The sequence below is a fragment of the Suillus discolor genome, assembly GCF_016758755.1.
Source record: "Suillus discolor strain FC423 chromosome Unknown F5147scaffold_17, whole genome shotgun sequence".
NCBI lineage: Eukaryota > Fungi > Basidiomycota > Agaricomycetes > Boletales > Suillaceae > Suillus > Suillus discolor.
The window spans coordinates 127,497-152,837 of record NW_024541264.1 but is presented as its reverse complement, the minus strand read 5'-3'; the positions used below and the strand labels follow the sequence as shown (position 1 = coordinate 152,837).

Sequence of the window (25,341 nt, the reverse complement as noted above, 5' to 3'; positions counted from 1 at the left end):
TGCAATTAGTCGTCCCTCTCCTCCAGTCTCGGTGTGTTCGGTCGAACGCGCACGCCGTCAAATCCAACGACAAACCAGAAATCTAGCATAGTGTCGGCACACAAACATTGTTGTAACGCCGTGACGAGTAGCCTGTGACGTGACTGTGACCGTGTAAGGAAGATGCATTCAATTGTCTCTGCGTACATCGGTCATCGACCATGTCTTTTATCTATCACGAAGTCATTGGATCTTTCGCTGATGTTCCTACTGTTTTTCGCATCAATAGTGCGAGTTCTGATTCCACTGTGTCCTTCTGCACAGTTATAATGTGCCGCGTTCTGTTTCTGATCATAATGGAGTGGCTGTGGAGTCGACTTCTGGTCCGGTGCGCGTTCCTACTGTCGACGGTTGGTATAATTCTCGACAAACATTTAGCCCCGTCTATCTGGATGGGTGTGATGTTGAACTTGGCCGTGATTGGCTCGCATTCGTAAATGCGACGTTCGATGGCTTTCGATTTCTTCGGCCTTCGGAGATGGATCTTGCGCAGTTTTTTGCTGGTCATACTTGGAATTTTCAGCCTGGAGGACCGAGGTACGTGTATTCGTCCGAATCATTTTCATATGACTCCAGGCTGAACAATGATTTATAGAGAATATGTCTTCTTCGCCTGTTATCCAAGTGGGATTATGTCTAGCTACCCAAACGGGTTCTAAAGCTAAGGAGAGTCGGACACTCGCTGAACGATGAGGGACAACGGGTCTTAAGATCCTGCATCGTAGAAATCAGTCACTCGTCAGATGGAGCACTCCCGAACTTGTCTCTGCACCAAATCCCAATAATCGAAGACGCCGTAGAGCTCAAATTCACCTATCCCAACTCCAAGAAAATGTGTCGCATCACTCGAACGCAAGTGCCAATTCTTCCAGGGTTCGTGATCACTGCACATAAGTCGCAAGGACAGACACGTGAGAAAATAATGATTGATCTTGGCTCCAAATGGTGTCGAGGCGCCGAAAAGCCATATGTAATGGTGTCCCGTAATCTGTACGATGCTTGTGTCTATAACACCAATTGATTCACATTATGACTCGACAAAGGGACCGTAGCGGGCTCTGCCGCGAGCCACCTTTCGCGTTATTTAAAATCAAGTTAGTGCTACTTAGCGCTTAGCACCGTTACCTGATACATCACGAGTCTGGGGTTAACGTTTACACAGACTGCTTCTGAAGTTCTGGACCCAAGAAGTAACCTTAACTCTGACATCAACTTTACGGATGCCGGCTTTTAGAAACTAACCGCGTAACGTTAGCACGCTCGGCAAGACTATTGTGCACTACTGAGTCCAGTAACAGTGGGATCCGGTATACGTGTACATGGGGTCTAATCCTCAGTAATATTTCTAAATATTGGAGAAGAAAAATATGTAACAAACTAGGATACACTACGCGCACGGGAAGCTTTAGGAAAGGTCTCGTCTAGTTTAGGGCGTTTAGGACGGCATTTACATCGTTTCGGCGCTGCGGGTTATATAGTTTATCGATCCCGATTTGGTAGCTTGTTTGATAAAATGACTTCATCATTGTAAAATTTTAAAGCCCGACTTGCAACAATCTTTCCATGAACAACAAATTTACAGCATCTTTCGCAACGTTGCTTCATGATTTGTATTCTGTGAGCCGCCAAGAACCGCCGTACTCAGCCTCACGATTGTTTATGAACTGACTCAATTGAAACTGCAAACCGATTCTACAATTATTACTGGCTGATACCATAGAGTCTCCACAATATATCAGATTTAATACGTCACGAAAAAAAGTTCTACCGAAATATATGCTTATCTAGAGTTACATGTTGTAAAAACAACTGTACTGGAAGTCCGCACAGATGTCCAAGAAGGGTAACGTGAATTGTCAGATTGTACAACAGAGAATACCGTATGTCCGTTGAATCCAAGAGAGTCAATATAGCATTCATTCAAACATAACGTCAAGTGTCTTTCAGTCCGCCGCAATGGATTGGGCCGAGTTCCCAAGGATTTGCTGAACAGTATTGGAGCCGGTACTACGAAGAGGTCAGTACATGTCAGAATAGAATGATTGGACCACGAACATAGCGTAACCATCATTGGGGGAGGAGCCAGTGGTTTGTTGGGGAGTGGGTGTCTCTCCTGGGCTACTCGGCGTAGGCGACTCTCCAGTGGTAGTAGGGGGATCGATAGTAGTACCCGGTTCAGCTGTAAGGCCGGACTGACCCCACTGGTACTGCACTATGCCGTTGAGTCCCGAAGCAATACCAGCTAATCAAATGTTTGTAAGGCCGGAAAAGATATTAAGGATAATATTGAAGAACGCACTATCAAGCCATGTCGTGTAAGTTGTTGCTTGCTGTTGGTCGGTCACACCATAGCCAAGCGTGGATTGTCGCTTCGCAAGATTTTCAGAAGCAAATGGAGCAACCGTAGAGTTGAATGGCACGAAGTCAGGAGCATTGGCTTGCGTAACTAGACCAAAGGCAGTGAGCACCGCAGGTTTCCCGACGCTGAGATAGAGATCAGACATCCAGATACATTGAATAATCACAAGATGCTCACGCAGCAGCACTCTGGGCCTGAGTGGTGATCCACTGGGCACCGTTTTGCTCTATGTTTTGCCAAGACGGAATATTCGGGTCATCAGGACCGTATGATTGCTGGTCGGGGAATAGCTGGAAGGAAGAGAACCCAATGTCTGGAATGTTCGAGATGTCTTGACTGTCGACGCCATATGAACCGTCATACAGTGACCCCGAAGTCGAACTCTGTTGCCTCTTGGTAGCTGTCAAACATAATCAGCTGAGAAACTGCTATGATGTGTTCGGACTTGCATGTCGAAACCCATCGTCCTCTTACTCGTACACCGTCTTCCACCAGAGTCCCCGCACGCTTCGCAACTTCTCTGTTGCGGCGTCTCCTCTCAGATTCTTCTCGAAGGATTTGCTTCTTGGTCACGGGTTTTGCCTGGCTGCGCTTCTTTTTCCCGGGAGCCGGCGATGTTACAGGAGGTGCTGGTGCTGTCAGGGGATATAATTTTGGACAATCTGGACACAGATATCCTCCGACACTAGATCAGCCGTCAGACGGTGCATGATTTTTATCGACATTGTGACATACCCCGAAGAGATGAGGTGGTTTGGATCAATGCTACGGATGTGCGCAGCTACCGTCGCATGCCAGGCCGTGATCGTTTCTGTCGTGCAGGTAGCAGATGCTGGCAAGGTAGAGTTGCACCTGTATAAAGTGTATTGAGCTGAGCGGCTCCGAAAGATAGGGTATCACGTACCTGGCGTCATTAGCCAATTCATAACTGAAGACTGATGGACTGTTCACGTAGCGGGAGACCACTTGCGTCGTATAATTCAGGAAAGACGTTAATACTGACGGATTCGTATAGAACTGGTCATGAGTTTGGAGGCCGAATTGGCGAACATATGTATCCATGCCACCTAAAGTCATGATCAAAAAGATGCAGGGATCAAGAGTCTGGTCAAGACCAACCGTAGTTGTTAGATAGATAATTGCGAAGACGAGTGTCGTTCGAGAGTGGCACAGGGTCCCAGTTGTTCGTAAGAGATAGAATGACATATAGGCCTTGCTCTTCAGCCAATTGAATGACTGTGTCAAGCTTCTGTAGGCCGTTTGGCCCATCGTTGACGGAAACGGTGCCATTCTGAATAAGCTGTAACCAAGTGCCATCCGCGGGGATGGTGGCCACATCTGACCGTGATTGATGGTATCATTTGCATCGAAAGGGTAAAACAGGGATAGATACCATTGAATGCCCATAATCTGACGACCTTGATGCCAAGAGCTGATATGTTTGCCAGCGTGTTCCGTATATCCTCGTTCGTGTTTAGCGTAGGTAGCCAATAAACATTAGTACCGATGTACTTCAATGAACTGATTGAAGATGAGTTATTACAGGTTCACATCCAACATAAATTGATCCATACCTTCCGTTCACCACAAAGCCAGAGCCACTGGTGCTTACATAGGGACTGGAAGCCCTTGTATCAATGGTTCGTGATGGAATGGCAGCTACCACGGAGGCCCAAAGGATGCTGAAGAACAACGTCCCCCAAGGTAGGAAGTTCATGGTAGCGTAAGTTACACACACCAGAGGCAACCCGACAATAAGTGAGAGGCGAGAAATGAAAATGCAGACATCGAACTATAAGTAGGGTACAGGTAAAGCTTCTGTACTACGTGCCTGACAGGAAGGCACGCCGCTTCGAGTGAGAACATCATGCGTGTGACTCATGTTTGTATCCAATCGAGCCAGGCGCCAATACCGGTGTTCAGTCCGAATGAGCATGATGCCTTGATGTTGGAAAGAACCACCGACAGCAAATCGGAAGAACGCCTAGTAGCAGGCGGACAAACGGTCTATCCGAATGGAGATCACCTGTGGTGAGAGTGATGCAGGGGGGGATAGTACTGAAATTGACTGACATGAGCTGATGGCGCGAAATGTTATCATAATCATGTTCACAAGCCTGTCGGCAGACACAGTCATGGTGCCAACTTGACAGGGTTCTCGCCCTGCTGCCGACGCCTGTGACGTCCCTACGGATATTTGTCGCCACCGCCTTGAGTAAATTCACAACTTTGAAACGCATGCCACAACACACGTTTCCCTGCAGGCAAGTACTGGCAGTGGGCGGTGTATGTAACATTACATGACAAGGAACACAGCCAAAGCACAGCAAAGTAAACTGATCAACTAAATTTGGAAATTAGTGCTGACGCGTGGGGGAAATGATGGCCGACTCATCAGCTCAAAAATATCTTTGCAAGTACCCCTTGAATTTCTAAATACTCATGTGGTCTTAGCTTTCAGCTCCCCGCAACAATAACACTGAGTCGACTCAGCCGAGTGGTCAACCTCTTATCAAGATAGTTATCTGACACAACGTTCTCGCAACCTTACGTACGAAACTTCTGTTGTTCATCAAATTTAAGCTTGAGCGCTTGAGTTACAAACAGCTCCAATGCTCAGAGCACTTACGAACTTGCATACCCGCCCGTTGCGTGTCTATGCACCCCTAGTACCCAGACATCGTCGGCTCAAATCACAGAGTACGGGCAATCAGCCCACATCACGACGAAAAGATGCAGCTGCGGCGGAATCACCCGTTCTCATTGAGGATCCCTTCACCCAATCCACATTGTTCACTCTGGACTTTTTCAAACGCCTGGCAAAATTTTCCCTTATAGGTGTCTTTGCACTCGGGATCACCGGATGGACAGTATTCGAGGGTTTACATATGTGGGTAGAGAATGTCGAACTCGCATGCGATCAAGATAGCGAAATACGCAGATGGGAGTGGGATCACGAAGCTGAGAGGTGGTCAGGCGGGGATAGAGGTGGAACGGACCCGGCACTTGGGTTCAAAGGCAGGCATGCTGTTCGTAGTGCATGGATTGCCGAGAACTGGGGAACGGGCTCAGGAGCGATCATCAGCCGCTCGAACACACCTTCGGGACGAGGCTCCCAGGGTACAGGTAGTCTCCATGTTGTAGAGGCTCGCCTGGAAGTTTCCCAAAAATTTATGGCTCTTGCCATCAGCATCATCGAAGGCAAATTGCCGTCTGGCAAGTTACGCCCACAAACTATGGGCGAGCTACTCGCCCGCCACGCTTCCATTCTCGAGCGGATGGGGACGAGGGATGCACTTTTGCAGGCCCGGTCCCGGTATGAGCGAGTGTGGGCTGGACTGCCCGCTAAGGGCGCGGATGCTGCACGAGTTGCATTAAAACTCGGGGACCTCGACTATCGTCTTGGGGACTTTGAGGACGCGCTTGGATGGTGGGCGCGGACTATCAACCTCACCCAGGGCACTCAGCAAGCAGATCTTTCGGCTCCTGAATTAACGCAGACCATCCCTTCATCTCCGTGTGCACAACGCACGCTTGCCTCCACGTTGATATCACTTTCCGCGTACTATTCCACCTCTGGCTACCTTAAGCAAGCGCAACATGTACAGGAGTCCGGACTCGATCTCCTACGCTCGATTCCGTCTCCTTCCAGAATTTCAACAGCGTCTCCGCCACAGGCATTGCATTCACTATTTCTACTTCACCGATCGTCTCTACTTTCCATTCACCTCGCGGAAGTTCTCTACGCCCTCCGCACAGCACCTGAACAGTCCATACAATGGCTCACGCGCGCTGCAGAATCATCCGAGCGAGTTGCTCTCGCCCTTGCAGGTCTCCCATTCACCCATCCTGATGCACCAGGCTCGACAATTCCCCATCCGCCTGCCTCGGAAGCATCCCTAGTTCCCGTGTATGCGAAATCGAATGCAATGCGAAAGCCGGCTAAAAGCCTTCTCCGCGATGCTCGCCGGACGGCTGCTGAAGCCTGGAATCTCATGGGTATACTGAAGGAAGGCGAGAAAGATGGCGCGGAAGGCGCCCTTGAGTGTTATGAACGCGCTCTGGGGTGGGCAGGTGTTGCAGCAGACCGTTCTGGCGGCATTGGTGAGCCTGGGGAAGGCACACCAGAAGCGGAATGGAAGGTACTTTGGAATAACTATGTTCGTGTGCGCGAAGCGATACGGAAGCAAACGGCAAAGAAAACAGAGCCCTAGATTGATTTCGTCATTTGCTGTTTGTGGCTGATTTGTCGGATAACTCGCTGTCTTTTACTATTCTCATTCAGAACCAATTAAGATATGCCATGATGCGCATGGCGCATGATATAATACGATATATGATAGTCAAATGACGTTCTTATTATTGGGGTGGTGGCGGCAATGGGCGGTCGGACCAGTTCACCTTGAGTTCATGATGTTGGGGATTATGTAAGCCTGTATGCTTAGCGGGGCGCCCACCGACTCTAACATTTCCCACATTAATACTCCTGCACTGAACTGTCCTCGACTTCGACGACAAAGTCACATTGTAATCTGGTTTGATTCGAAAACGATATATCTGAAAGTGCGGCTACAATCGGTACAACAATCGTACATCGATGCATCATGGTCCTGGACAGGTTTTCCCTGATGCTTGACAGTCCTTGTCACTGGCAGTCCAGCATACCCAGATTATACACGGCCGCCCCGCCAGTGAACAACCCTTTATAGACGAAGGATACTGCCGTTCCTTCTAATAAGGCGCAACATACTTGTGCCATCATTCACTGACACGGTGACACCTATGCATCACATGTTCACAACATCATGCAGCTATGCGGGTTTGCAAATGGCACTGCACTCGTATGTTTTCCTGTCGCGGAACATACCAGATGTGATACCCGCGGGTTGCTCCTACATTACAGATCTTACGGTCGGATTACTACAGTTTCATATCGGTGAACCATATTTCACTTTTCCCCTTACAGCCTCTATTTATTGGATTTCCCTGTGCTGGGCAAACAACAGGGTCCCTCCTTTTACGATACAATTCGGGCAGAATACCCTCATAATCAAGGGACTCGCTTCACTCGGCGCTGAGGCCCGCGACTATCGCACGTATTACAAGTATCCACTTTGCACAATTTTACCAGTTATGACGACCAAAGGATTTCAATGCCTATTAAGCTGTTTGACGGCCACTGCAGGATGTGTGGCACGTCCAGGCAGAGCGCCCTTGTCATTTCGCCCAACCAAGATCGAAAAATGAAATCTTCTATCGATATGAAAGTAGCGGCTGTAATGCCTCGGGTTCCGCTTGTCCTCCACTTCCCAAAGTTGGTGAATGAAGCCGCCTCGCTCTCACAGGCTTTCGCTTGTATTATATAGCTGGACACATGTCCTAGTTTGAAAATCAACGGAATCCTTACTAGGTTGATGACAGTTGACTTCACCGTCACAAGATGTGGTCTGACGTGGCCCGTGGATTCCTGCCAAGTTAATCATCGCTGATCCCCCTCCACTTAGGCCCGTGACCAGCCTGACTTTAAATTATACCCTGCGGACAAGTCGTGTAGCGAAGCCAGGCTGGTCGATCTCGGAGAGATTTGGCAGACGAAGCACGGAGTTTGAATTTGCGTCTACCGTCATGCAGACTGTGTTAAACCTCCAACCATGTGCATGAGGTTTATCATTACTTCTGTCCCACCTTTGTCGCGTGCTGCTTTAGAAGCTATCGACAATCTACCAGTGGACTTTACGAATACCCTTTCGAGGAAACATGGCAAAGCCAGCAAACTCTCAAAGCTTTCGCACAACTCGACTTTATTTCGCGAGGAACACAACATCCTAGATTCTCCCAGCTCAAATGCATGGTATCATTATTGATAGTGCATAATACGAGGTCCATGGCCGTCATTGGAAGCCTACGAACAATTTTTAGGATGGCCAGGTTTTTTCATCTCGGTCAAGGCTCGAAGGAAATCCAAATCAAAGGTTAACAAGTGGCTGGTGTTGGGGCATGGCCGGGTAGAATGCATTCAATGGTATCATTTTATTGTCCTATTCAACGTTCGGTACTACTACTCCATGCGATATGCATATGCTGTTTGAGAGGCATACAGTACTTTGTACCATGCGCTTGATGTGAAGCAAATTTCAAAACCCGCGCTTCGCCTGCCAAGATCGACCATCTCAGAGACGTAGTAAAAACTGGTTACGAGTCTATCCTCCAGCGATACAAGTCATCGCCAATGCGCCGCTCTGGGCTTTCAAAATTTCATGTCACATGGGAACGGTTTGTAACTATTTGCCAAAAAGCCATCTAATATGCGCGATCAGCGTCGTCCAAGCCCACTCATTCCCCATGCAACACTCGACTGCACGAAATCAAATCTGCCTAATGTCCGCAGTGTCAGGTCGCGAATAGAAGCCCAACTGAACGGCATCCACCAAGCATATGGATCGTACCCAAGGCTTGCGAGTTTCAGAAGTTTCTTGGTGAAGTCAATGGTTTCTAGCGCTCGCGCGTGACGCGCTTCCGCAATTTCCTGCAGAATGGCATCATCTACATCGGGGTCTTCTGCAGAGGCCTGAATGTGCTTTGTAACAGCCTCCGCAAGGAAGATCGCATCCCTGATAGCCAAGTTCATGCCCTGGCCACCCGCGGGTGAATGTACATGGGCTGCGTCACCAACTAGGATAATAGCAGCGCCAAGACGTGTGAATGTGCGGTCAGCGATTGCCGAATGGGTTCTGAAACGTGTGGACCAGATCACCTGGTCGATCTTAACAGGTGTCCGGTTAAGAGAGGAATCCGATGTTATACATGCTGGACCGTATGTGTCGATCATGTCCTGGATGTACTCCTTCGGTGGCGCATGGGGTGGCTCTCCGTTCTTCATCGGTATGGCACAACTTACGCGGAAGACAGGTTTGGTGGTAGGTTTTTCATCTCGCGTCAGCTCCGCATTGAAGCGGTTACCGAATGGTATAAGCATGAAGAAGCTGTCTGACGAAACCGTGCCATTGAGGTGACCCTCGAGGGTTAGCGGACCGGTAGGTTCGGGCTCGAATGTAACATCTGCAGCGACCATTCGAGAGAATACATCACTGACTAGATTCGGGCTTTCTGGATCACAGAAGCCAATTCCAGCAATGGTACGGATCTGAAGATTGTTGTCAGATATTATACAAAGCTAATTTAACAGAGACTGAGTTCTCACCAATGAGCGGGCGCCATCTGCGCCGATGATATATCTAGCTCTGATGATTTGACCGTCCTCAAAGGAGACATCGGTAATGCGAGAATCATTCTCGCTCTGTCTCATTCCAACCACCCTGTGCGGACGCTGCACTTTAACTCCAAGGCTCTTCAGCTTCTGCCCCAGGGCAACCTCCGTCACATTTTGAGGGGTAACGAGTGGGTAAGGGTAGGCGGAATATTTCTTTAGAGGGTCGAATTTGGCCTCAAAGATCTGTGAACCCCGGGATGCGATTCTGATGCTTTTCGCCTTGATGGCTTGAGACAGCAAGCCGTCTGCTGCATCGATGCTGGCTAAAGCCTATAATCATAGGGTTATCAGCGGGCCTTATGAACGCTTACGCATCAGTGTACCTCGACGGTTGCAGAGTTTATGGAATAAGCCCGTGATGAATTTTGTCCTTCGACTGTGGCATCGGCAATAACGAAGTCACGACACCCGTGGTAGGCGAGAGAAAGAGCAGCTGTGAGACCAGCGGGCCCTGCGCCGACGATAAGTACCGTCGTGTTTTCAGGTGGAGACATTGTCATGAAGAATAAAAATGATAAAAATGAGTCTTCCATCACCCGGTATATAAATGAGGCCACCTGCAACGTCATACGCGCATACAGCGGGTCCTGCCAGCGGGTACGGACTCTGGGAAGCAGGAGTGAACTGTGACTGGCAAAATACTCATCCATATTAGTTGAACAGCTGCATGACGAACAACGTTCATCATTATGGCCGCTTCTCCAAGTGAATCCCAGTGACAGAAAGGAAGACCTTTCCTTATTATTTCTTCCGTTCGATGTCCTACTATTTCCTCAGACTAAATCAATGATGCATGGCTACATGACGGCCGTTCTATGGAAATACATAGTATCCAGCGAAGCGCTTGAAGACCTTCTGGCAACCCATGATGTCCATGGTTTTAAAAGTAGTGCGTCAGCATCATGAAGATGCCGACAGAGCATCTAGATGGACCTGTTGGATACTGATACCCAGAGTAGGACACACAACACTTTCACTGACAAATAAGGGTATATATTTGGTGTCAGATTTGAAGCTTGCAAGCTACAGCCTATACCGGCCCCCCAAGGAGAACGCGAAGTTGTTTTGGTATTACAGCAAGTCCACAGTTACATAGTACTACCGATCGCGAGCAGTTGAGTACCATTCTGGTTTCCTCTCTTTTTGGACCCACGGTGAACCGGTGACGTTTCGCGGGTTGTTCCCTCTTCAAATCCGGAAGCAAAGGCAGATAACATGTGAGCATCAGAGTTATCGCTAAAGAACGAACCACGCTGTCATGAATCGTATGAGTTAACCTATCGTTGGGCTATCATCCTTGCCTCCAGTGCTGTCAGCCATGAAGCTATTGTGGATAACCTATCATGTCAAGTTTGACTCATTTATGTATTCGTCAGGAGACCGCGTTGAAATAGCCATGTTTTATACATCTAATTGAATGTTCCGTGAGCAAAATACTGTTGGGATTCGGGATAGCATGACCGCAGCCTGCACAACCACCTATCTATGTGTTCTGTTATCTTTTCTGGTTAGAGGATAAATATCAGGTTGATTGCAAGATAGATAAGAACTGACGTACGAGAAAAGAAAGTGAACAAATATATGTGCAAAGCTCCAAGGGGGTTTTCTGGCAGAAACAACGCTCCGAACCTAAGAGGGTCGTGACTCGGAGGGCGGCAGGGCCACTGCAACCCGCACTCAAGATCGTAGTGGACTCTCGGTGTCTAGGAGTGTCTCGGATGCGTCGAGTAAATAATGCTGATGTTATGAATCGTAGTTCTATTCGTATATTCTGGAATTTGACTTGATTCTGTAGTACTTGTCCCAGTTGGTCGCTAGGCGCATGCTGTCGAGGTGGGCGGGAGTGAAAGCACGAGCACTACAACTGAGGGTACGGAAAAGGTTAGTGTACGAAGCAAAGACTAAAAAGGATATCTGCCGACCTCGGACTCGCTTAGCACAACATCCACAACTAACTTGCAACGTTAATTTCGTGAGGTTGTATCGTCTGCGTTGCAGCCTCCCGAGCTTATTGTTTCTGCAGGTATTTTCAGTTATAATATCCAGTTGTTCTTTCATTTGTGTCACGAATCATCCAGGATGTCATCTCCCGCTGCCGTTCCGACTACCCCGAGCCTTCACACGGGAGAGTCATATCAGGAGAAAGCTTGGAGAAAATTTAAGGAGCAACCACTGGTCCCTATCGGTACGCATGATGCTACGACATTTTCCAACCACTTTGTCCCCCGAATCTGATGACTCGCGCTGTACTAGGTACCCTCTTGACATGTGGTGCACTGATCATGGCTACCGTCAAAATGAAACGAGGCGACTCCCAATCTCTGAATAACTGGTTACGTGTTCGTGTCATTGCTCAAGGTGCAACTATTGCAGCTGTCTGTGCAGGAACCTACGCACTGGGTTCAACTGCTGGCGATGAAACAAAGCAGACGAGACAACTCGACGAGATACAGGCACATAGGGAAGCTCGTGCTGGCAGGGATCGAAAGGAATTCGAGGACAGGCTGAAAGCTGCGGAGAGGCAATGGAATGAGACTGAAGGTGCTTTGTCAGGGAGGGACTCGAATACGAATATTGCCAAGGGCGACTCGACATCGAAAGCGTTGCCATCCGTTCAAGGCCAAGTGCCTCATAATACTTCGTCACGGCCTGGCGCAAGTCAGTGGTGGTGGTTTAAGTGGCCGTGGGGTGGATCCTCGGCTTCCTGAAGTACTTCACGAAGCAACCAGAAATTTTTGTAATGCAACGACCTGAGCTACCTATCTCTTCTCTACAGATGCATAATAATACAGTCGCCGGCAAATCAGAACAAATTCTCATTAAAGCAAGAGAACAGCATGACGCTGAGAATTGACCATGTGACAGTCAATGCTCAGCGCTCAACGCTCAACGTTGCAAGAGTGACGTGCTGTCTTCCTGTTGGTTTCCGTGTACCATTTTGTGCAGTGCGGCGAACATGATCTCTATTATGCTTTCATCATCCACACCTATTAACCGGTATTTTCCTAGCTCACGTATCTCCTCAGGTACGCACTTCACTCTGTTCTTCAACTGCCAGCCGCGCACCGCCATACAGTTGATTCATGACTGCACACCGTCTTAATACCGAAAGCTCCTTCACAGCCTCCTTATATGCATGTGAAAGCTTGATAGGATCTTGTTCTGCCTAAGCCAATTACATCAGGATATCATGCTGGGTAGGATTATTGAGTCAAAACACACTTGGATCCCACGGAATGTGTCCTCCGTCCTCCGAACGAAGTAGGTGCGAAAGTTATATGAACTGAATGATTTCGCCGTCCGCAAGGTGGAGGCATAGAGATCTAATATGGCTTTACGGGCAGGTGGAGTCGCCATTGTTTCGAAAGAGATGGGAAGCAAAGCAAGAAGTCCCGGCGAACGCTTCCAGGACGTGTACGTAACGCTTATTATATAAGCGGAAGATTCATGACTAAATCAACTTGCGGCGTTGTGGCTTGTTGAGACCGTCAAAGTACCTCATGTTGTGGAAGGCTGAAACCGATATTCAACCTCTTCTCTCGTTTCAGCCTCCCACATCACTGCAGGTAACAGCTATATTTTTCTTGATTGCCTACCCATGCAACACTACAACATTTCTTCGGTTTATCGAACAGTGCAGTGGCTAACTTCAAGGCACATCCAATAACTCGAGGATCTTCTTGACCATCTGGTTGCCTTCGATTCCCAGATACCGAGGCATTCTCCATAAGTGCCGTCCCATCGGGATCAGTCTTCTGTGTTTCAGGCTTTGGCGTTTCTAGGTATCATCAATCTGGGTAAGTCCTTATCATGTTATCTATCACAAGAGGATAGTCTTGCGTGGCGTGTAGGTTTCCCGACTTGTTGTACCCCGCTGATCCTCCGAGCTGATTTGGATGGATTCTCCAGGCATGTCTAACTCTTCTTTTCACCACTGTCATCTCAATTTTAATGTCAGCTGGAGATAGTATCATATACTCACCAGACCGATCGCAGGGATCACGGATAGTGTGTACTTCTCATTATTATCCTGGATGTATTTGGATGTGCGAGATGATGCAACATCGCTGTTAACCTCACGATGGAATAGTTATCGTTCGTTTTGCATCAGAATCGCACTCAGACTCTTACGATATTACTTTCAATCCTTGTGACATTATACCCGAGGCGGAGGGCACAAGACCAATCAATGTTCCGTGGTATTGAAGGTTGTGTGTTTATAGCCAGACTGGGACATCCGAGTCTGCTCAACGTTGCTGCGTTTGCACCTATTCTTTTCTATCTTGCATTCCGGTGTCATGTTGAGAATGTCGGGCTTTGTTTGGACTCGGAGACCTTGTCAGTGGATGAGCTGTTATCCTCCCCAGACCTGGACCAAAAACTGGGGCTGAGAGTGCTGATAAGCTCATCCAGAATCGTCGAGACGCCGGCAGGTTTCTTAGGTGAACACATCATGCATAGGCCTGTATTAGATCGATGATTTAACTGATCGGAACCCCAAGTCTGGTAAAGAACGATACTCGGCATTCCGCGCGGCTTTTCGAAACTTCGTATTGTTCAAGCAGTCCGCGTATGTAACACCGCCTAGTCGCAGACCCACAATCAAGTCTTCCATACATCCAGTTGATCCAACTGACGACTTCCGGTTCATACTTGGCCTCATATGACAGTGCTTATGGCTATGAATCTGAATATTCATCCACATTTTGGCGCCAGATGGTGATGGTCTATCTAGTAGAAACGACGTCCATCAAGTTTGCCACCCCCATTCCCATCCCTCGAATGACTATGCATCCGCCACTGAGATACGTATGAAATATTAACAGTCCATGAAAGTGAAACTAAGTATATCCACAAGAATTGCTCATTATCTTCTCCCCAGTCCACTCATCGCCCATGCCATCCTTGCCTGCATGAAACCAAACTTTCCGCCAAGCCACATCACCCAGTCCCGCACAGTAGTAGCTGAGATTGGGAACAGCCACGATATCTTCTTATCTTGCGTCCCCAAAAGTGAATTTAAGTTCTTAGTAAATGCAATCACTTCTAGAGCGCGTTTGTGCCTCTCCTCTGCAAATTCACGCAAAATACAATCAGCGTCGATGCTCGAGGGCTGCGAAGTAGACGTGTTGATATGCTTTATCAGAGCATCTCCAAGGAACACTGCATCACGGATGCCAAGGTTCATGCCCTGGCCGCCTGCGGGAGAGTGAATGTGTGCTGCATCTCCGATGAGAAGGATGATACCACCATGTTTCGTAGTGGAGTTATTAGCCGCTACTGTAGCACCCCGAAGCTCGTCTCCGCCAAGACGGGTGAACGCCTTTTCGGCTATTGCGGAATGCGTGCGGAACCGAGTTGCCCATATAATTTCCTCGATGCGTACCGGTGTGGAGCTGGGATTGACCGAAGCATCTGATGAGAGAACTGTAGGCCCGAATCGATCAACGAGGCTCTGTATATACTCCTTGCTTGGTGAATGCGGAATCTCTCCATCCACCAGAGGGACACCTGCGCCAATACGGTATATTTGACCTGTGACTTCTTTCCCGTTCTCAGCGAGTAAGTCGTTGAACGAGCTCGGTAAAGGCATGGAAAGGAAGAAGCTCTCAGGCGACATCGTGATTAAAAACTCCAAGTTATTGTTGTCTCCGCCTTCGTAAACAATATCCGCAAGGACCATTTGAGCCAGGTTAGTAATCCTGTCACCCTTCTCGCCAGTGTTAGGGTCTGTAAAACTGATACAAGCCATCCGACGAACCTTTCGGAAAAAAAAGTCAGGACTAGTAAAAGCGACACGAGATAAGGCTTACAACAGAACGAGCGCCATCTGCGCCGATGACATACTTTGCAGTGATGGTCTTTTCGTCTTCGAATACAACATCAGTGAGATCGTCATCATTCTCGTTCAGCTTCAAAGAGGTGACTTTGCATGGCCGGTGAACTGTCACGCCATAACTTTTGAGTTTCTCGCCAAGAATATACTCGGTAAGATTCTGTGGGATGGTGAGGGAATACGGGTGACGGGTGTGTTTGTCGAGAGAAGAGAGATTGGTGGACACGAGCTTCGACGAGCGGTTACCAATTTTGATGCTCCTTGTTTTGATTCCCTTCGCTACAATTTCTTCCCCGCAATCTATGGTGTCCAGCGCCTAAACGGGACAATATCATGACCGAGAGTTCAACTCAAAGCTGCAATACATGTCGTACCTCTAATGTCGCGGCATGAACGACCAGAGCACGCGAGGTATTCTCGCCTTGCTCAACAGCATCGACAATGACAAAATGCTTAAAGCCATGATGAAGGAGAGAAAGCGCTGTAACAAGGCCGGAGGGTCCTGCGCCAACGATCAAGACAGTCGTACTGTTTGGCATACTAGCCATGTCGGCCATACCGTGTAGAATGGAAAGGAAATCGTGATGCAAACAACTATTCTGGTAGTTAGCTTTTCAAGTTATCCTGCCAGTGTCCGGCCGAAGATACGAGTCGTCGGGGAACAAATATCCTATGAGACACGTAAAAGATCTGGTATTACATAGCACTAGCAGTGCCCTCGTTGCTGACTCGGTCATGTGCATGATGGTTTGCCGCTCTATGACGTAGCGAGGCACGAGCGCAGTCTTAGTAGAGTTGCGCCGGCTTTTTCCGCTCTTAGAGTCAGGCTATCGTCGAGCTCCTTTCTTTTCTGTCCCTATCCCTACATTGTCCCTCTCTAGTAGTATTACCCTTTACCATAAGAAAGAACTTTAATCCACCCTTTTCATTTCAACATGGCACGTATCGCATCAGACCCGGCATTCAAGCATTCAAACTTCAAGTTGGACATCAAACCAGACTTCACGCGCACGTCCGCCACTTAAAATGTCAAAGACGAGAAAGGAAAATACGAGTCTATCAATACAATGAGTATCAATACCAATGTCTAACACTAGCTGTACGGCAGATGTTAAGTAACAATTCAATTGTTGTAGCTGTATTCTGACAACACAGCCTGTGAGACGAGAGAGTCGAAGAACTCGGCTGATAGTTCGGCGGCTTGTGGATCTCGTCTTCATCTCAATCGCATCTCTAAGTGTGTGGGTTAGTCTCAGAAGGAGACGATACCGTCGTGAGCTGCACTTTTCTTCTGGTTTGGTATTGCTTTCTCCTTCAGACCCAACATCTGCTCCCGATACTAAATCAGTCAGCGCTTCGAAGGGCTGTATTTTCCTCCTCCCGATCCGTGTAGTTTTTTCTCTCAACGCACGCGTCTTCGGGTACTCCGAGCCTCAGACACAGAGCTCCGAATTTTTTATAGACACCGAGCAAAAATCTGTCTCGGCCAATCGACACCTGTCACACCACACAAAAACCAAAACCTCCAACTCATCATTTGAGCACGCGAAGATTTGTTTGTTTTCTCTTAAAATTCTCATTCACCATTTCTTAGATATTCACTCTCGACGAACATATTTATCCTATCTCGTTCAAAGGTTGATATCATGATTGTTCACTAACTCGCGCTCTCTTTTGCTCCACCTCCACGCTAGTATACAAAGGTCCTGACACTCGGCATCCCGTGCGGCTTTTCGAAACTTCGTGTTGTTCAAGCATTCCGCGTGTGTAACACCGCCTCGCAGACCCACAGTCAAGTCTTCCATACATCCAGTTGATCCAACTGGCAATTTCCGGTTCATACTTGGCCTCATATGACAGTGCTTAATACTTATGGCTATGAATCAAGTCAGGAGTGAATACTGAATATTTATCCACATTGCGGCGCCAGACGGTGGTGGTATGTCTAAGCAGAAACGCCCCCGTTACACGTCCATCAAGTTCACCACCCCATCATTCCCATCCCTCAAATGACTCTAGTTCTAAATGATTCCAGCTGGTGGCTGGCGAGTGAAAACCCGTCGGATGATCTCGGCGATGTCTTGATCCAACCATGATTACAGTTTTGCAGTTGCTTCCTCTGCTGGGGCGATGCATGATTGGGGTGAGTGACACAGTATTAAAAATCTGGCTAAGAATGTAGATTGAACTAGTCTGGGTGAGCAGTGTCCTACTGTCCTACGTCAAATAACTTCATACGATTGATTTGAGGTAGAGGTAACGCTGGTCCTCGGCATACAGTCTTCCATCAGTCTCAACGATTAGTGAACATTTTTCACCCTGTCATCTGAGATCTCGTCTCACTTAACTCGGCTTCTACGTAGGAGTGGCTGATATTAACTTGTTGGTTCAATATAATGATGGTTTGTCTGGAGTCTTTGAGGTTCATCACTAACTAGAACTTTTAGGCGTTCATATACTCTACCCACTGAATTTGATGAAAACAACTTCCATGCTGGGTGGTGAGTACTTGAGTATTTGGCTGCACTATATCAGTGCTATTTTCTTCGTTCTGTCAGTATGCATTCGTCACTGAGTATGAAATATTAAGAGTACATGAAAGTACTATGAACTAAGTACACGAGCCCGCGATATTAAATGATGGAGAAATGAAGGTAAACAGTTCGAGCAATGACCGAAAAACGGAGAGGTGAAGGTAAAAAGTTCGGGCACGATTGAATTACGTCCACAAGAATTGCTCATTATCTTCTCCCCAGTCCACTCATCGCCCACGCCATCCTTGCCTGCATAAAGCTAAGCTTTCCGCCAAGCCACATCACCCAGTCCCGCACAGTAGCAGCCGAGATTGGGAACAGCCATGATATCTTCTTATCTTGCGCCCCCCAAAGTGAAAGTAAGTTCTTAGTAAATGCAATCACTTCTAGAGCGCGTTTGTGCCTCTCCTCTGCAAATTCACGCAAGATATAATCAGCGTCGATACTCGAGGGCTGCGAAGTAGACGCGTTGATATGCTTCATGAGAGCATCTCCAAGGAACACTGCATCGCGGATGCCAAGGTTCATGCCCTGGCCGCCTGCGGGAGAGTGAATGTGTGCCGCATCTCCGATGAGAAGGATGATACCACCATGTTTCGTAGTGGAGTCATCAGCCGCTACTGTAGCACCCTGAAGTTCGTCTCCACCAAGACGTGTGAACGCCTTTTCGGCGATTGCGGAATGCGTGCGGAACCGAGTTGCCCATATAATTTCCTTGATGCGTACCGGTGTGGAGCTGGGGTTGACCGAAGCGTCTGATGAGAGAACTGTAGGCCCGAATCGATCAACGAGGTTCTGTAGATACTCCTTGCTTGGTGAATGCGGAATCTCTCCATCCACCAGAGGGACACCTGCGCCAATACGGTATATTTGACCTGTGGCTTCTTTCCCGTTCTCAGCGAGAAAGTCGTTGAACGAGCTCGGTAAAGGCATGGAAAGGAAGAAGCTCTCAGGCGACATCGTGGCTGAAAACCCAAAGTCATTGTTGTCTCCACCTTCGTAGACAATATCCGCAAGAACCATTTGAGCCAGGTTAGTAATCCTGTCACCCTTCTCGCCGGTCTTAGGGTCTGTAAAACTGATACCAGCCATCTGACGAACCTGTCGAAAAAAGTCAGAACTAGTAAAAGTGACACGAGATAAGGCTTACAACAGAACGAGCGCCATCTGCGCCGATGACATACTTTGCAGTGATGGTCTTTCCGTCTTCGAATACGACATCAGTGAGATCGTCATCATTCTCATTCATCTTCAAAGATGTGACTTTGCATGGCCGGTGAACTGTCACGCCATGGCTTTTGAGTTTCTCACCAAGAATATACTCGGTAAGATTCTGTGGGATGATGAGAGCATACGGGTGACGGGTGTATTTGTCGAGAGAAGAGAGGTCGGTGGACACGAGCTTCGACGAGCGGTTGCCAATATTGAGGCTCCTTGCTTTGGTTCCCTTCGCTACAATTTCTTCCCCGCAATCTATGGTGTCCAGCGCCTAAACGGGACAATATCATGACCGAGAGTTCAACTCAAAGCTGCAATACATATCGTACCTCTAATGTCGCGGCATGAACGACCAGAGCACGCGAGGTATTCTCGCCTTGCTCAACAGCATCAACAACAACAAAATGCTTAAAGCCATGATGGAGGAGAGAAAGCGCTGTAACAAGGCCGGAGGGTCCTGCGCCAACGATCAAGACAGTTGTACTGTTTGGCATACTAGTCATGTCGGTCATACCGTGTAGAATGGAAAGGGAGTCGTACTGCAAACAGCTACTCCGGCAGTTAGCTTTTATCCTGCCAGTGTCCGGCCGAAGATACGAATCATGTAACAGCTGCGAACCGTGACTAATCTCCTATGGGACATATAAGATCTTGGCATTGCCGTGTTAGTACTGGTAGTACGAATAGCGGTGCGCTCGCGGACGAGTGTTGAAACTATGCTATCGGCCGACTCGTGACTCGACTAGGCACGGATCTTGCTGACGTCACGTAACCGGCCGGTGGCAATGATACACGACGCGTCTAGTAATTTAGTCACGCGCTTTTGATTTTTTGTTCATTGCTCCAAGAGCTTGTCAAGGGAATGCTTCGGACCAAGCTTATTAATCGAGTGTTAGACTCTAGATCTTATCGATATCAGTCAACAATCTTCCTCCGCAGCTCACCACTGCTTCGTACCAAACTTCATCGAAATATGGTTTCCGCAGCTGCCGCAGACCGCTTCTTGGCCGACAAGGCTCCTCCAATCTGCCGTGTCGAGGTTGCGAAGTCATTCTCACAACTCACGTATGTACAGTTCAGCTGCCAGAGGTCGGCTGTTGATTATTATGCAGACAAAAGGAGCAACTCTATGCTCATTTCGTCGGACAAGCTTCATGGGCAGGTGCTCGGATCATCCAAGAACAGTGGACTCCCCAAGCGCTAAGGCTTTACGATCTTCTCATACTTACCTTCAGTTCCAACGGGAAGTTGGCTGATTTGGACGCACTCAATCAAAAATCTGGTATTCCTCATGAAGATTTTGAGCAAGTACTGCAATATTCATCCCAGGCAAGTATTCCTCGTCCAAGTCGTCGTGTACCTTGTGCAATTGACCCCTTCGATTCTAGGTTTTGCACAACTTGGTAAACTACAAGAGTTTCGGTTTCACGAAGATCGTGCCTCGTGTTTCCGAAGCAAAATTTGCTGCTGTAGTCGAAAAGTCAGCCAATGCAGCCAACGCCATCCCTTTGTGGAACGAGGTGAGTAGCTAAATGCACGTCGATATTCGAAGCTAATATCACAATCCAATAAGTTGAAAGACCATATCTATGCACTCTCACCTGAAAATTCTCTCTCTATCGGTAAACCAAGGGATGGACATATCTCTAACTATTACCTTGGTCAAACGATTATGGACGAAGAGGTTGCAGCCGTTCAAGCTGCCGCTGAGAAAATCGGGGTTGATGTGCTGAACACGCGGTAAACATGACACTCAAATCTACTATGTATATGAAACAAATCTCATTTCCTTGTAGTGTTCGCAAGAACGGACCCCATGACTTTACCCTTCTCGTTGCCTCTGTCAACAAGACTAAATCGATCATTCATGAAATAAACGCGGAGCCAACATCTATCAGATTGACGGTTGAATACGGCGATTTCTCAGCGGCATTAGCAAAGGCCGTTGCGGCATTGCATGAGGTTCAGTCAACTTTATGTTCATTCACATGTTCAAATTTCTTACCTTCTTTTCAGGCCAAAAAGTACACGGCCAATGACACCCAGACAAAGATGATTGAGGGCTACATCAATTCGTACGTCTCAAGCTTTGCAACCTTGTGTTACCTTTGGTGTACAATTCAATTAGCTTTAAGACTGGGTCAATCGAGGAACACAAGGCTGCCTCTGCGCATTGGGTAAAGGACGTCGGCCCCGTCGTCGAAAGCTACATAGGCTTTATTGAAACTTACGTTGACCCATATGGTGGTCGTGCCGAGTGGGAAGGCAAGCCATTTGTATTCACTGATGTTCGCCATGCTGACCGCCTCTGATAGGTTTTACTGCCATCGTGGACAAAGAACTTAGCGCCAAATATGACATACTCGTCAATGGTGCACCGGAGTTAATCAAGGTCCTGCCCTGGGGTAAGGACTTTGAGGTTGACGTATTTAGAAAACCGGATTTCACTGCATTGGAGATTGTGAACTTCGCTACAGGAGGCAAGTGCCTCTCGATCATGAAATAATTTGGCTCATTTGAGATGACATAGGTATTCCCGCTGGTATCAATGTGAGTATATGCAGTATCTTCGAGAGTAACTGATTGACGGCGACCCTACCAAGATTCCTGTAAGTATTCTCGACTGGGGGTAAATTATCTCACCGACATGCATTGCTAAGAACTATTATGATATCCGAGAATCGACTGGCTTCAAGAATGTCTCCCTCGCTGTCAGTGTATCTGTGGGCGTAATGTGTCTTCTACTTACCTTTCTCTTAGAACATCCTTTCAGCCAAGGCGCCGGGTAAATTTTGCTACCAGCCACAACTTGTTGCACTGCTTATTCTTGCTTTACACAGACGAAGAAGTTACTTTTATCCATCCTGACGATCTTGACTTGTACAATGAGTGGGATTCGCGCGCCTTTGAGCTTCAGGTTGCAAACCACGAGCTGTTGGGCCATGGATCTGGGAAGCTTTTCCAGGAAGCTGCTGACGGCTCAAAAAACTTCGACCCAGAAAAGGTTTGGGTTACTTACCCTGAGCGCGGACCGTAATCTCAAGTTGCACACCCCAGGTCATTGACCCACTCACTGGGAAGAAGATGTATGTCTATACTTTTGAACTGTGGAACTGACGTGAACGCGATATAGCACATCGTGGTATAAACCTGGTCAGACACCGGGTTCGGTTCTTGGCGAAGTTTCTTCCTCGATGGAGGAATGTCGCGCGGAAACTGTTGCCCTATACCGTAAGTTGTGGAGGAGTTGTCTCGTGGAGTTATACGATCACTAAAGCCGCGTCGTTTTCAGTCGCAAGCAATTCAACGATCCTTAATATTTTTGGCGTGAGTATTCCCCTCTCACTGCGTGTGTTTATTACTGACAGCTCTGACCACAGTATACCGATAAGAAGACTTGCGACGATATCGTTTATATCACCTTCTTGTTAATGGCACGTGCGGGTCTACGGGCTCTTGAGTTCTATGACCCTGCCACGAAGAAACACGGCCAGGCACACATGCAAGCTCGGTGAGTTCCGCAGCTTCCACATTCCATGTGCTAGCCATGTGACTGTCTCGACACTTAGTCTTGGCATCACCCAGCACATGATCAAAGAAGGTCTAGTGACTTTCGAAGAGGTTCGTGGCGCAGACAATTCGCTAGAGAACCTGTATATTCGCGTCAGTCTCTTTGCACGCACCATCAGATGATCCTACCTTATACCTTTCGATCAGCTTGACCGCCAGAAATGTCTGGCCCAAGGACAAGCTGTCTCAGGAAAACTCCTCATCGACCTTCAAGTCCGGAAGAGCACGGCCGATGGTGCCGGAGCACGGGACTTCTATACCAAGCTCACCACGCCTCTCCCAGGATGGGATGGCGAGATTCGGGATGTCGTTCTCAAGAAGAAACAAGTGCGTGTTCACCATAAAATGAAATTATATGACCTTACGGTTTTGTAGCCTCGTAAGATGATGCTGCAGCCCAATACTTTCGTCGTGAATGGCCAAGTGGAATTGAAAGAATATCCCTTGACACCTGCTGGTTTGATTGAGAGCTACATTGAAAGACGTCTATGAGGTTTATCCAATGGGTTTGTTTGGACAATGACGACTACACAGCCGACCATGGCGCGAACTGTATAACCTAGCACTGATATATAGTAATAAATGAATCACTGCTTATATTGGAATTGATGACGCGTCAGGATGTGTCAGCGCGTTGTCAATGGAGGTCATGTGTTTTCAAAATCAAAGTGCGGGTTGCTCCTCCCCAATTTGTTGTTCCCTTTCACGATGACCCTTGGTCTATGGTCATCGCCAGTGCCTCGCCTACTCACGCACAAGGGCATTTGTCTATCAGCGTCTGTGTCGCAGCGCGCTAACCGACCAATAACACGTACATACTCCAGCGCAAGTCCTGCCTCCCCGCTATCCCGACCCTACCAGTTTCATTTTGGTGCTAGCTGGGCAGCGAAGCCCCCAGAAAAATCGCGCATTCATGTTCCTTTCCCACCAGACAGTACGGTAGGACGCTGGCGAGATAAGATGCTTGGAAAATGGAAAAATGCGACGAGCGGGGATGCAGGAGAGGACTTTTTCTTCGTGACGGAGGTGCGTCCCGGACGGTCTAGCAGCCACGTGTTCCTCTAAAAAGATCTATGCATTGTTGCTTGGATACTTTCTTGTGTGACAGATGCAAAATAGTTCGGTAGGTATGTTCATGTCCTTCCATATATGTTTTGTGTATTCATATGGTGTTTTTATTGTCAGGGAGTGTCATTTGGTGTTGCTGATGGTGTGGGTGGATGGGTTGACTCAGGCGTTGACCCGTCACTTTTTGCGCAAACACTCATGTACCATGCACATCGTTACTCGCAACATGGATGGGCTGGTGAACCAGAAATTGATCCAACTCAAGAGTACGAGGAGCGTGAAAGAGTTGAGGGATGGGAGTTAACACCGTACAAATGTCTTGAGTGCGCCTACCATGGTGTATTGCGTGAGCGTCTTGTCAATGCAGGTCTGTTCCCCACCGTTGTCATACATATCCATCCTGAACGTCTACTAAGGATCCAGTACTGCTTGTTTAATCAGTCTCAACGCATCATCAGGTGTATTGCGAGCTGCAAAGTAGGCAGACTTTACTACCAGAGGAACCCAACTGAGGCAGGCTTCGCATAGTCTTGGTGACAGTGGATTTCTAATCATCCGATCGTCTTCGGTAATATACCGACAACCACCGCAAACCCATTTCTTCAATTGTCCATAGTAAGATGCATTTCATTGACAGGCTTTCTGATTTGGATACTTTCATCAATAGCCAGCTTACGAAATTTCCGCCCGACATGGTACCGTCCTCTCATTTTGCCGATCGACCAAATCGGGCTGCTCAGTATGAGACCAAACTTCGGGATGGGGATATTATCATTGCATTCGTGCGTCGTTTCTAATTCTCACTGGATCACGTGCCGAAGGTTCCGAGTGCAGACTGACGGACTCTCTGACAATGTCTTTACACCTGACATTGTCGCTATCTGCTCTCTTGTAGCTCGCTCAGGTGGCTCTGAAGATGTACAAGCGCAGATGATGGCTAACCGCATTATTGAGTATGCACAAGTGTGCATGCGAGAACGGAAGAAGATGACCCCATTCTCACGTAAGTCCTGTTTTTGCTCTTGTTTACACGCTTCTCATCTTTCACGTACCTGTGATGTTCGCAGGCGAAGCCTTGCGGGAGGGACTTTATTACCGAGGAGGGGTGCGTTTGATCTAGACCTTTTTTTGAGACTTCCTTAATGTTTTGAGCCTGCAGAAAATTGACGAGTGAGCCATTGCTTTTAGTCCGCAATTTTTTGCTGACGTCGACGACTCCAGCGTTATGGTTGTGACAGCTATAGTGCGCGAGGCCGTATGATGGCTCAGCGCGACCTTCATTGAAGTGTACACATGGATAATTGATGCAACAATTCATATCACATCTATTACTAATTACTCAGTGCCATTTTTGGACTCTTGCAATATCATGAACTTTTTGTTATAGCCTGAGATCGCCTGACATGATGAGGAGAGGTCACCGGTCACCTTACTTGGTAGCAGGCTT

The 25,341-nt window shown here is 47.9% G+C and overlaps 9 protein-coding genes across 9 annotated transcripts; 4 read left to right on the top strand and 5 right to left on the bottom strand.

The window, feature by feature from the left end:
* Positions 1 to 1,704: 1,704 nt before the first annotated feature.
* On the bottom strand, positions 1,705 to 4,157 carry F5147DRAFT_685691 (glycoside hydrolase family 5 protein). The gene is made up of 10 exons (XM_041436690.1): positions 3,973 to 4,157; positions 3,792 to 3,919; positions 3,518 to 3,736; positions 3,303 to 3,465; positions 3,134 to 3,250; positions 2,848 to 3,083; positions 2,576 to 2,798; positions 2,339 to 2,523; positions 2,095 to 2,281; positions 1,705 to 2,046 (listed from the first exon to the last, which is right to left on the bottom strand). Exons 1-10 carry the CDS (start codon positions 4,113 to 4,115, stop codon positions 1,983 to 1,985), a joined length of 1,665 nt encoding a protein of 554 aa, XP_041294759.1. The 5' UTR covers positions 4,116 to 4,157; the 3' UTR covers positions 1,705 to 1,982.
* Positions 4,158 to 4,821: 664 nt separating this feature from the next.
* F5147DRAFT_685687 (uncharacterized protein) lies at positions 4,822 to 6,765 on the top strand. The gene is made up of 2 exons (XM_041436689.1): positions 4,822 to 4,949; positions 5,006 to 6,765. Exon 2 carries the CDS (start codon positions 5,011 to 5,013, stop codon positions 6,610 to 6,612), a length of 1,602 nt encoding a protein of 533 aa, XP_041294758.1. The 5' UTR covers positions 4,822 to 4,949; positions 5,006 to 5,010; the 3' UTR covers positions 6,613 to 6,765.
* A 1,831-nt stretch (positions 6,766 to 8,596) lies between these two features.
* F5147DRAFT_632869 (uncharacterized protein) lies at positions 8,597 to 10,162 on the bottom strand (the record flags this gene model as incomplete). Its single annotated transcript, XM_041432833.1, has 3 exons — positions 8,597 to 9,542; positions 9,600 to 9,938; positions 9,992 to 10,162. 3 exons carry the CDS (start codon positions 10,160 to 10,162, stop codon positions 8,712 to 8,714), a joined length of 1,341 nt encoding a protein of 446 aa, XP_041294757.1. The 3' UTR covers positions 8,597 to 8,711.
* A 1,633-nt stretch (positions 10,163 to 11,795) lies between these two features.
* On the top strand, positions 11,796 to 12,184 carry F5147DRAFT_547677 (hypoxia induced protein conserved region-domain-containing protein; the record flags this gene model as incomplete). The annotated part of the gene is made up of 2 exons (XM_041430349.1): positions 11,796 to 11,853; positions 11,922 to 12,184. Coding segments are annotated over 2 exons (321 nt in total), but the record flags the coding sequence as incomplete, so codon positions are not given.
* A 231-nt stretch (positions 12,185 to 12,415) lies between these two features.
* Positions 12,416 to 13,100, bottom strand: F5147DRAFT_609586 (uncharacterized protein). Its single transcript, XM_041432411.1, has 2 exons — positions 12,891 to 13,100; positions 12,416 to 12,834 (listed from the first exon to the last, which is right to left on the bottom strand). The coding sequence occupies exons 1-2, from the start codon at positions 13,023 to 13,025 to the stop codon at positions 12,691 to 12,693; spliced, it is 279 nt and encodes a 92-aa protein (XP_041294755.1). The 5' UTR covers positions 13,026 to 13,100; the 3' UTR covers positions 12,416 to 12,690.
* A 1,418-nt stretch (positions 13,101 to 14,518) lies between these two features.
* On the bottom strand, positions 14,519 to 16,121 carry F5147DRAFT_685668 (FAD/NAD(P)-binding domain-containing protein). The gene is made up of 3 exons (XM_041436688.1): positions 15,879 to 16,121; positions 15,482 to 15,820; positions 14,519 to 15,429 (listed from the first exon to the last, which is right to left on the bottom strand). Exons 1-3 carry the CDS (start codon positions 16,059 to 16,061, stop codon positions 14,536 to 14,538), a joined length of 1,416 nt encoding a protein of 471 aa, XP_041294754.1. The 5' UTR covers positions 16,062 to 16,121; the 3' UTR covers positions 14,519 to 14,535.
* A 1,868-nt stretch (positions 16,122 to 17,989) lies between these two features.
* Positions 17,990 to 19,826, bottom strand: F5147DRAFT_685664 (uncharacterized protein). The gene is made up of 3 exons (XM_041436687.1): positions 19,586 to 19,826; positions 19,189 to 19,527; positions 17,990 to 19,139 (listed from the first exon to the last, which is right to left on the bottom strand). Exons 1-3 carry the CDS (start codon positions 19,766 to 19,768, stop codon positions 18,246 to 18,248), a joined length of 1,416 nt encoding a protein of 471 aa, XP_041294753.1. The 5' UTR covers positions 19,769 to 19,826; the 3' UTR covers positions 17,990 to 18,245.
* Positions 19,827 to 20,102: 276 nt separating this feature from the next.
* Positions 20,103 to 23,423, top strand: F5147DRAFT_835637 (peptidase family M49-domain-containing protein). Its single transcript, XM_041443974.1, has 20 exons — positions 20,103 to 20,321; positions 20,369 to 20,585; positions 20,645 to 20,776; positions 20,830 to 20,996; positions 21,053 to 21,218; positions 21,273 to 21,331; positions 21,385 to 21,521; positions 21,572 to 21,736; positions 21,787 to 21,806; positions 21,860 to 21,865; positions 21,917 to 21,967; positions 22,017 to 22,041; positions 22,097 to 22,260; positions 22,314 to 22,342; positions 22,390 to 22,487; positions 22,549 to 22,583; positions 22,637 to 22,767; positions 22,826 to 22,919; positions 22,974 to 23,153; positions 23,202 to 23,423. The coding sequence occupies exons 1-20, from the start codon at positions 20,119 to 20,121 to the stop codon at positions 23,316 to 23,318; spliced, it is 2,196 nt and encodes a 731-aa protein (XP_041294752.1). The 5' UTR covers positions 20,103 to 20,118; the 3' UTR covers positions 23,319 to 23,423.
* Positions 23,420 to 25,337, top strand: F5147DRAFT_685632 (phosphatase 2C-like domain-containing protein). The gene is made up of 10 exons (XM_041436686.1): positions 23,420 to 23,852; positions 23,935 to 23,949; positions 24,012 to 24,261; positions 24,311 to 24,371; positions 24,423 to 24,509; positions 24,562 to 24,676; positions 24,729 to 24,897; positions 24,962 to 24,999; positions 25,054 to 25,064; positions 25,116 to 25,337. The coding sequence occupies exons 1-10, from the start codon at positions 23,448 to 23,450 to the stop codon at positions 25,153 to 25,155; spliced, it is 1,191 nt and encodes a 396-aa protein (XP_041294751.1). The 5' UTR covers positions 23,420 to 23,447; the 3' UTR covers positions 25,156 to 25,337.
* The last annotated feature ends 4 nt before the right edge of the window (positions 25,338 to 25,341 follow it).

What these genes read in the sequence shown, in the direction of transcription:
- F5147DRAFT_685691 (XM_041436690.1), bottom strand. Translation starts at nt 4,115, where the DNA reads ATGAACTTCCTACCTTGGGGGACGTTGTTCTTCAGCATCCTTTGGGCC. An exon ending in TTATCTATCTAACAACTACG is followed by an intron (nt 3,466 to 3,517) that starts GTTGGTCTTGAC and finishes TCATGACTTTAG; the next exon opens with GTGGCATGGATACATATGTT. An exon ending in CAGGCCCAGAGTGCTGCTGC is followed by an intron (nt 2,524 to 2,575) that starts GTGAGCATCTTG and finishes TCTCTATCTCAG; the next exon opens with CGTCGGGAAACCTGCGGTGC.
- F5147DRAFT_685687 (XM_041436689.1), top strand. Translation starts at nt 5,011, where the DNA reads ATGCTCAGAGCACTTACGAACTTGCATACCCGCCCGTTGCGTGTCTAT.
- F5147DRAFT_609586 (XM_041432411.1), bottom strand. Translation starts at nt 13,025, where the DNA reads ATGGCGACTCCACCTGCCCGTAAAGCCATATTAGATCTCTATGCCTCC. An exon ending in ACACATTCCGTGGGATCCAA is followed by an intron (nt 12,835 to 12,890) that starts GTGTGTTTTGAC and finishes TAATTGGCTTAG; the next exon opens with GCAGAACAAGATCCTATCAA.
- F5147DRAFT_685668 (XM_041436688.1), bottom strand. Translation starts at nt 16,061, where the DNA reads ATGGCCGACATGGCTAGTATGCCAAACAGTACGACTGTCTTGATCGTT. An exon ending in TTCATGCCGCGACATTAGAG is followed by an intron (nt 15,821 to 15,878) that starts GTACGACATGTA and finishes TGTCCCGTTTAG; the next exon opens with GCGCTGGACACCATAGATTG. An exon ending in CAGATGGCGCTCGTTCTGTT is followed by an intron (nt 15,430 to 15,481) that starts GTAAGCCTTATC and finishes TTTTTCCGAAAG; the next exon opens with GTTCGTCGGATGGCTTGTAT.
- F5147DRAFT_685664 (XM_041436687.1), bottom strand. Translation starts at nt 19,768, where the DNA reads ATGACCGACATGACTAGTATGCCAAACAGTACAACTGTCTTGATCGTT. An exon ending in TTCATGCCGCGACATTAGAG is followed by an intron (nt 19,528 to 19,585) that starts GTACGATATGTA and finishes TGTCCCGTTTAG; the next exon opens with GCGCTGGACACCATAGATTG. An exon ending in CAGATGGCGCTCGTTCTGTT is followed by an intron (nt 19,140 to 19,188) that starts GTAAGCCTTATC and finishes TTTTTTCGACAG; the next exon opens with GTTCGTCAGATGGCTGGTAT.
- F5147DRAFT_835637 (XM_041443974.1), top strand. Translation starts at nt 20,119, where the DNA reads ATGCTTCGGACCAAGCTTATTAATCGAGTGTTAGACTCTAGATCTTAT. An exon ending in AAGTCATTCTCACAACTCAC is followed by an intron (nt 20,322 to 20,368) that starts GTATGTACAGTT and finishes ATTATTATGCAG; the next exon opens with ACAAAAGGAGCAACTCTATG. An exon ending in CAGGCACACATGCAAGCTCG is followed by an intron (nt 22,768 to 22,825) that starts GTGAGTTCCGCA and finishes CTCGACACTTAG; the next exon opens with TCTTGGCATCACCCAGCACA.
- F5147DRAFT_685632 (XM_041436686.1), top strand. Translation starts at nt 23,448, where the DNA reads ATGTGTCAGCGCGTTGTCAATGGAGGTCATGTGTTTTCAAAATCAAAG. An exon ending in GGGATATTATCATTGCATTC is followed by an intron (nt 24,677 to 24,728) that starts GTGCGTCGTTTC and finishes TTCCGAGTGCAG; the next exon opens with ACTGACGGACTCTCTGACAA. An exon ending in GAAGATGACCCCATTCTCAC is followed by an intron (nt 24,898 to 24,961) that starts GTAAGTCCTGTT and finishes TGATGTTCGCAG; the next exon opens with GCGAAGCCTTGCGGGAGGGA.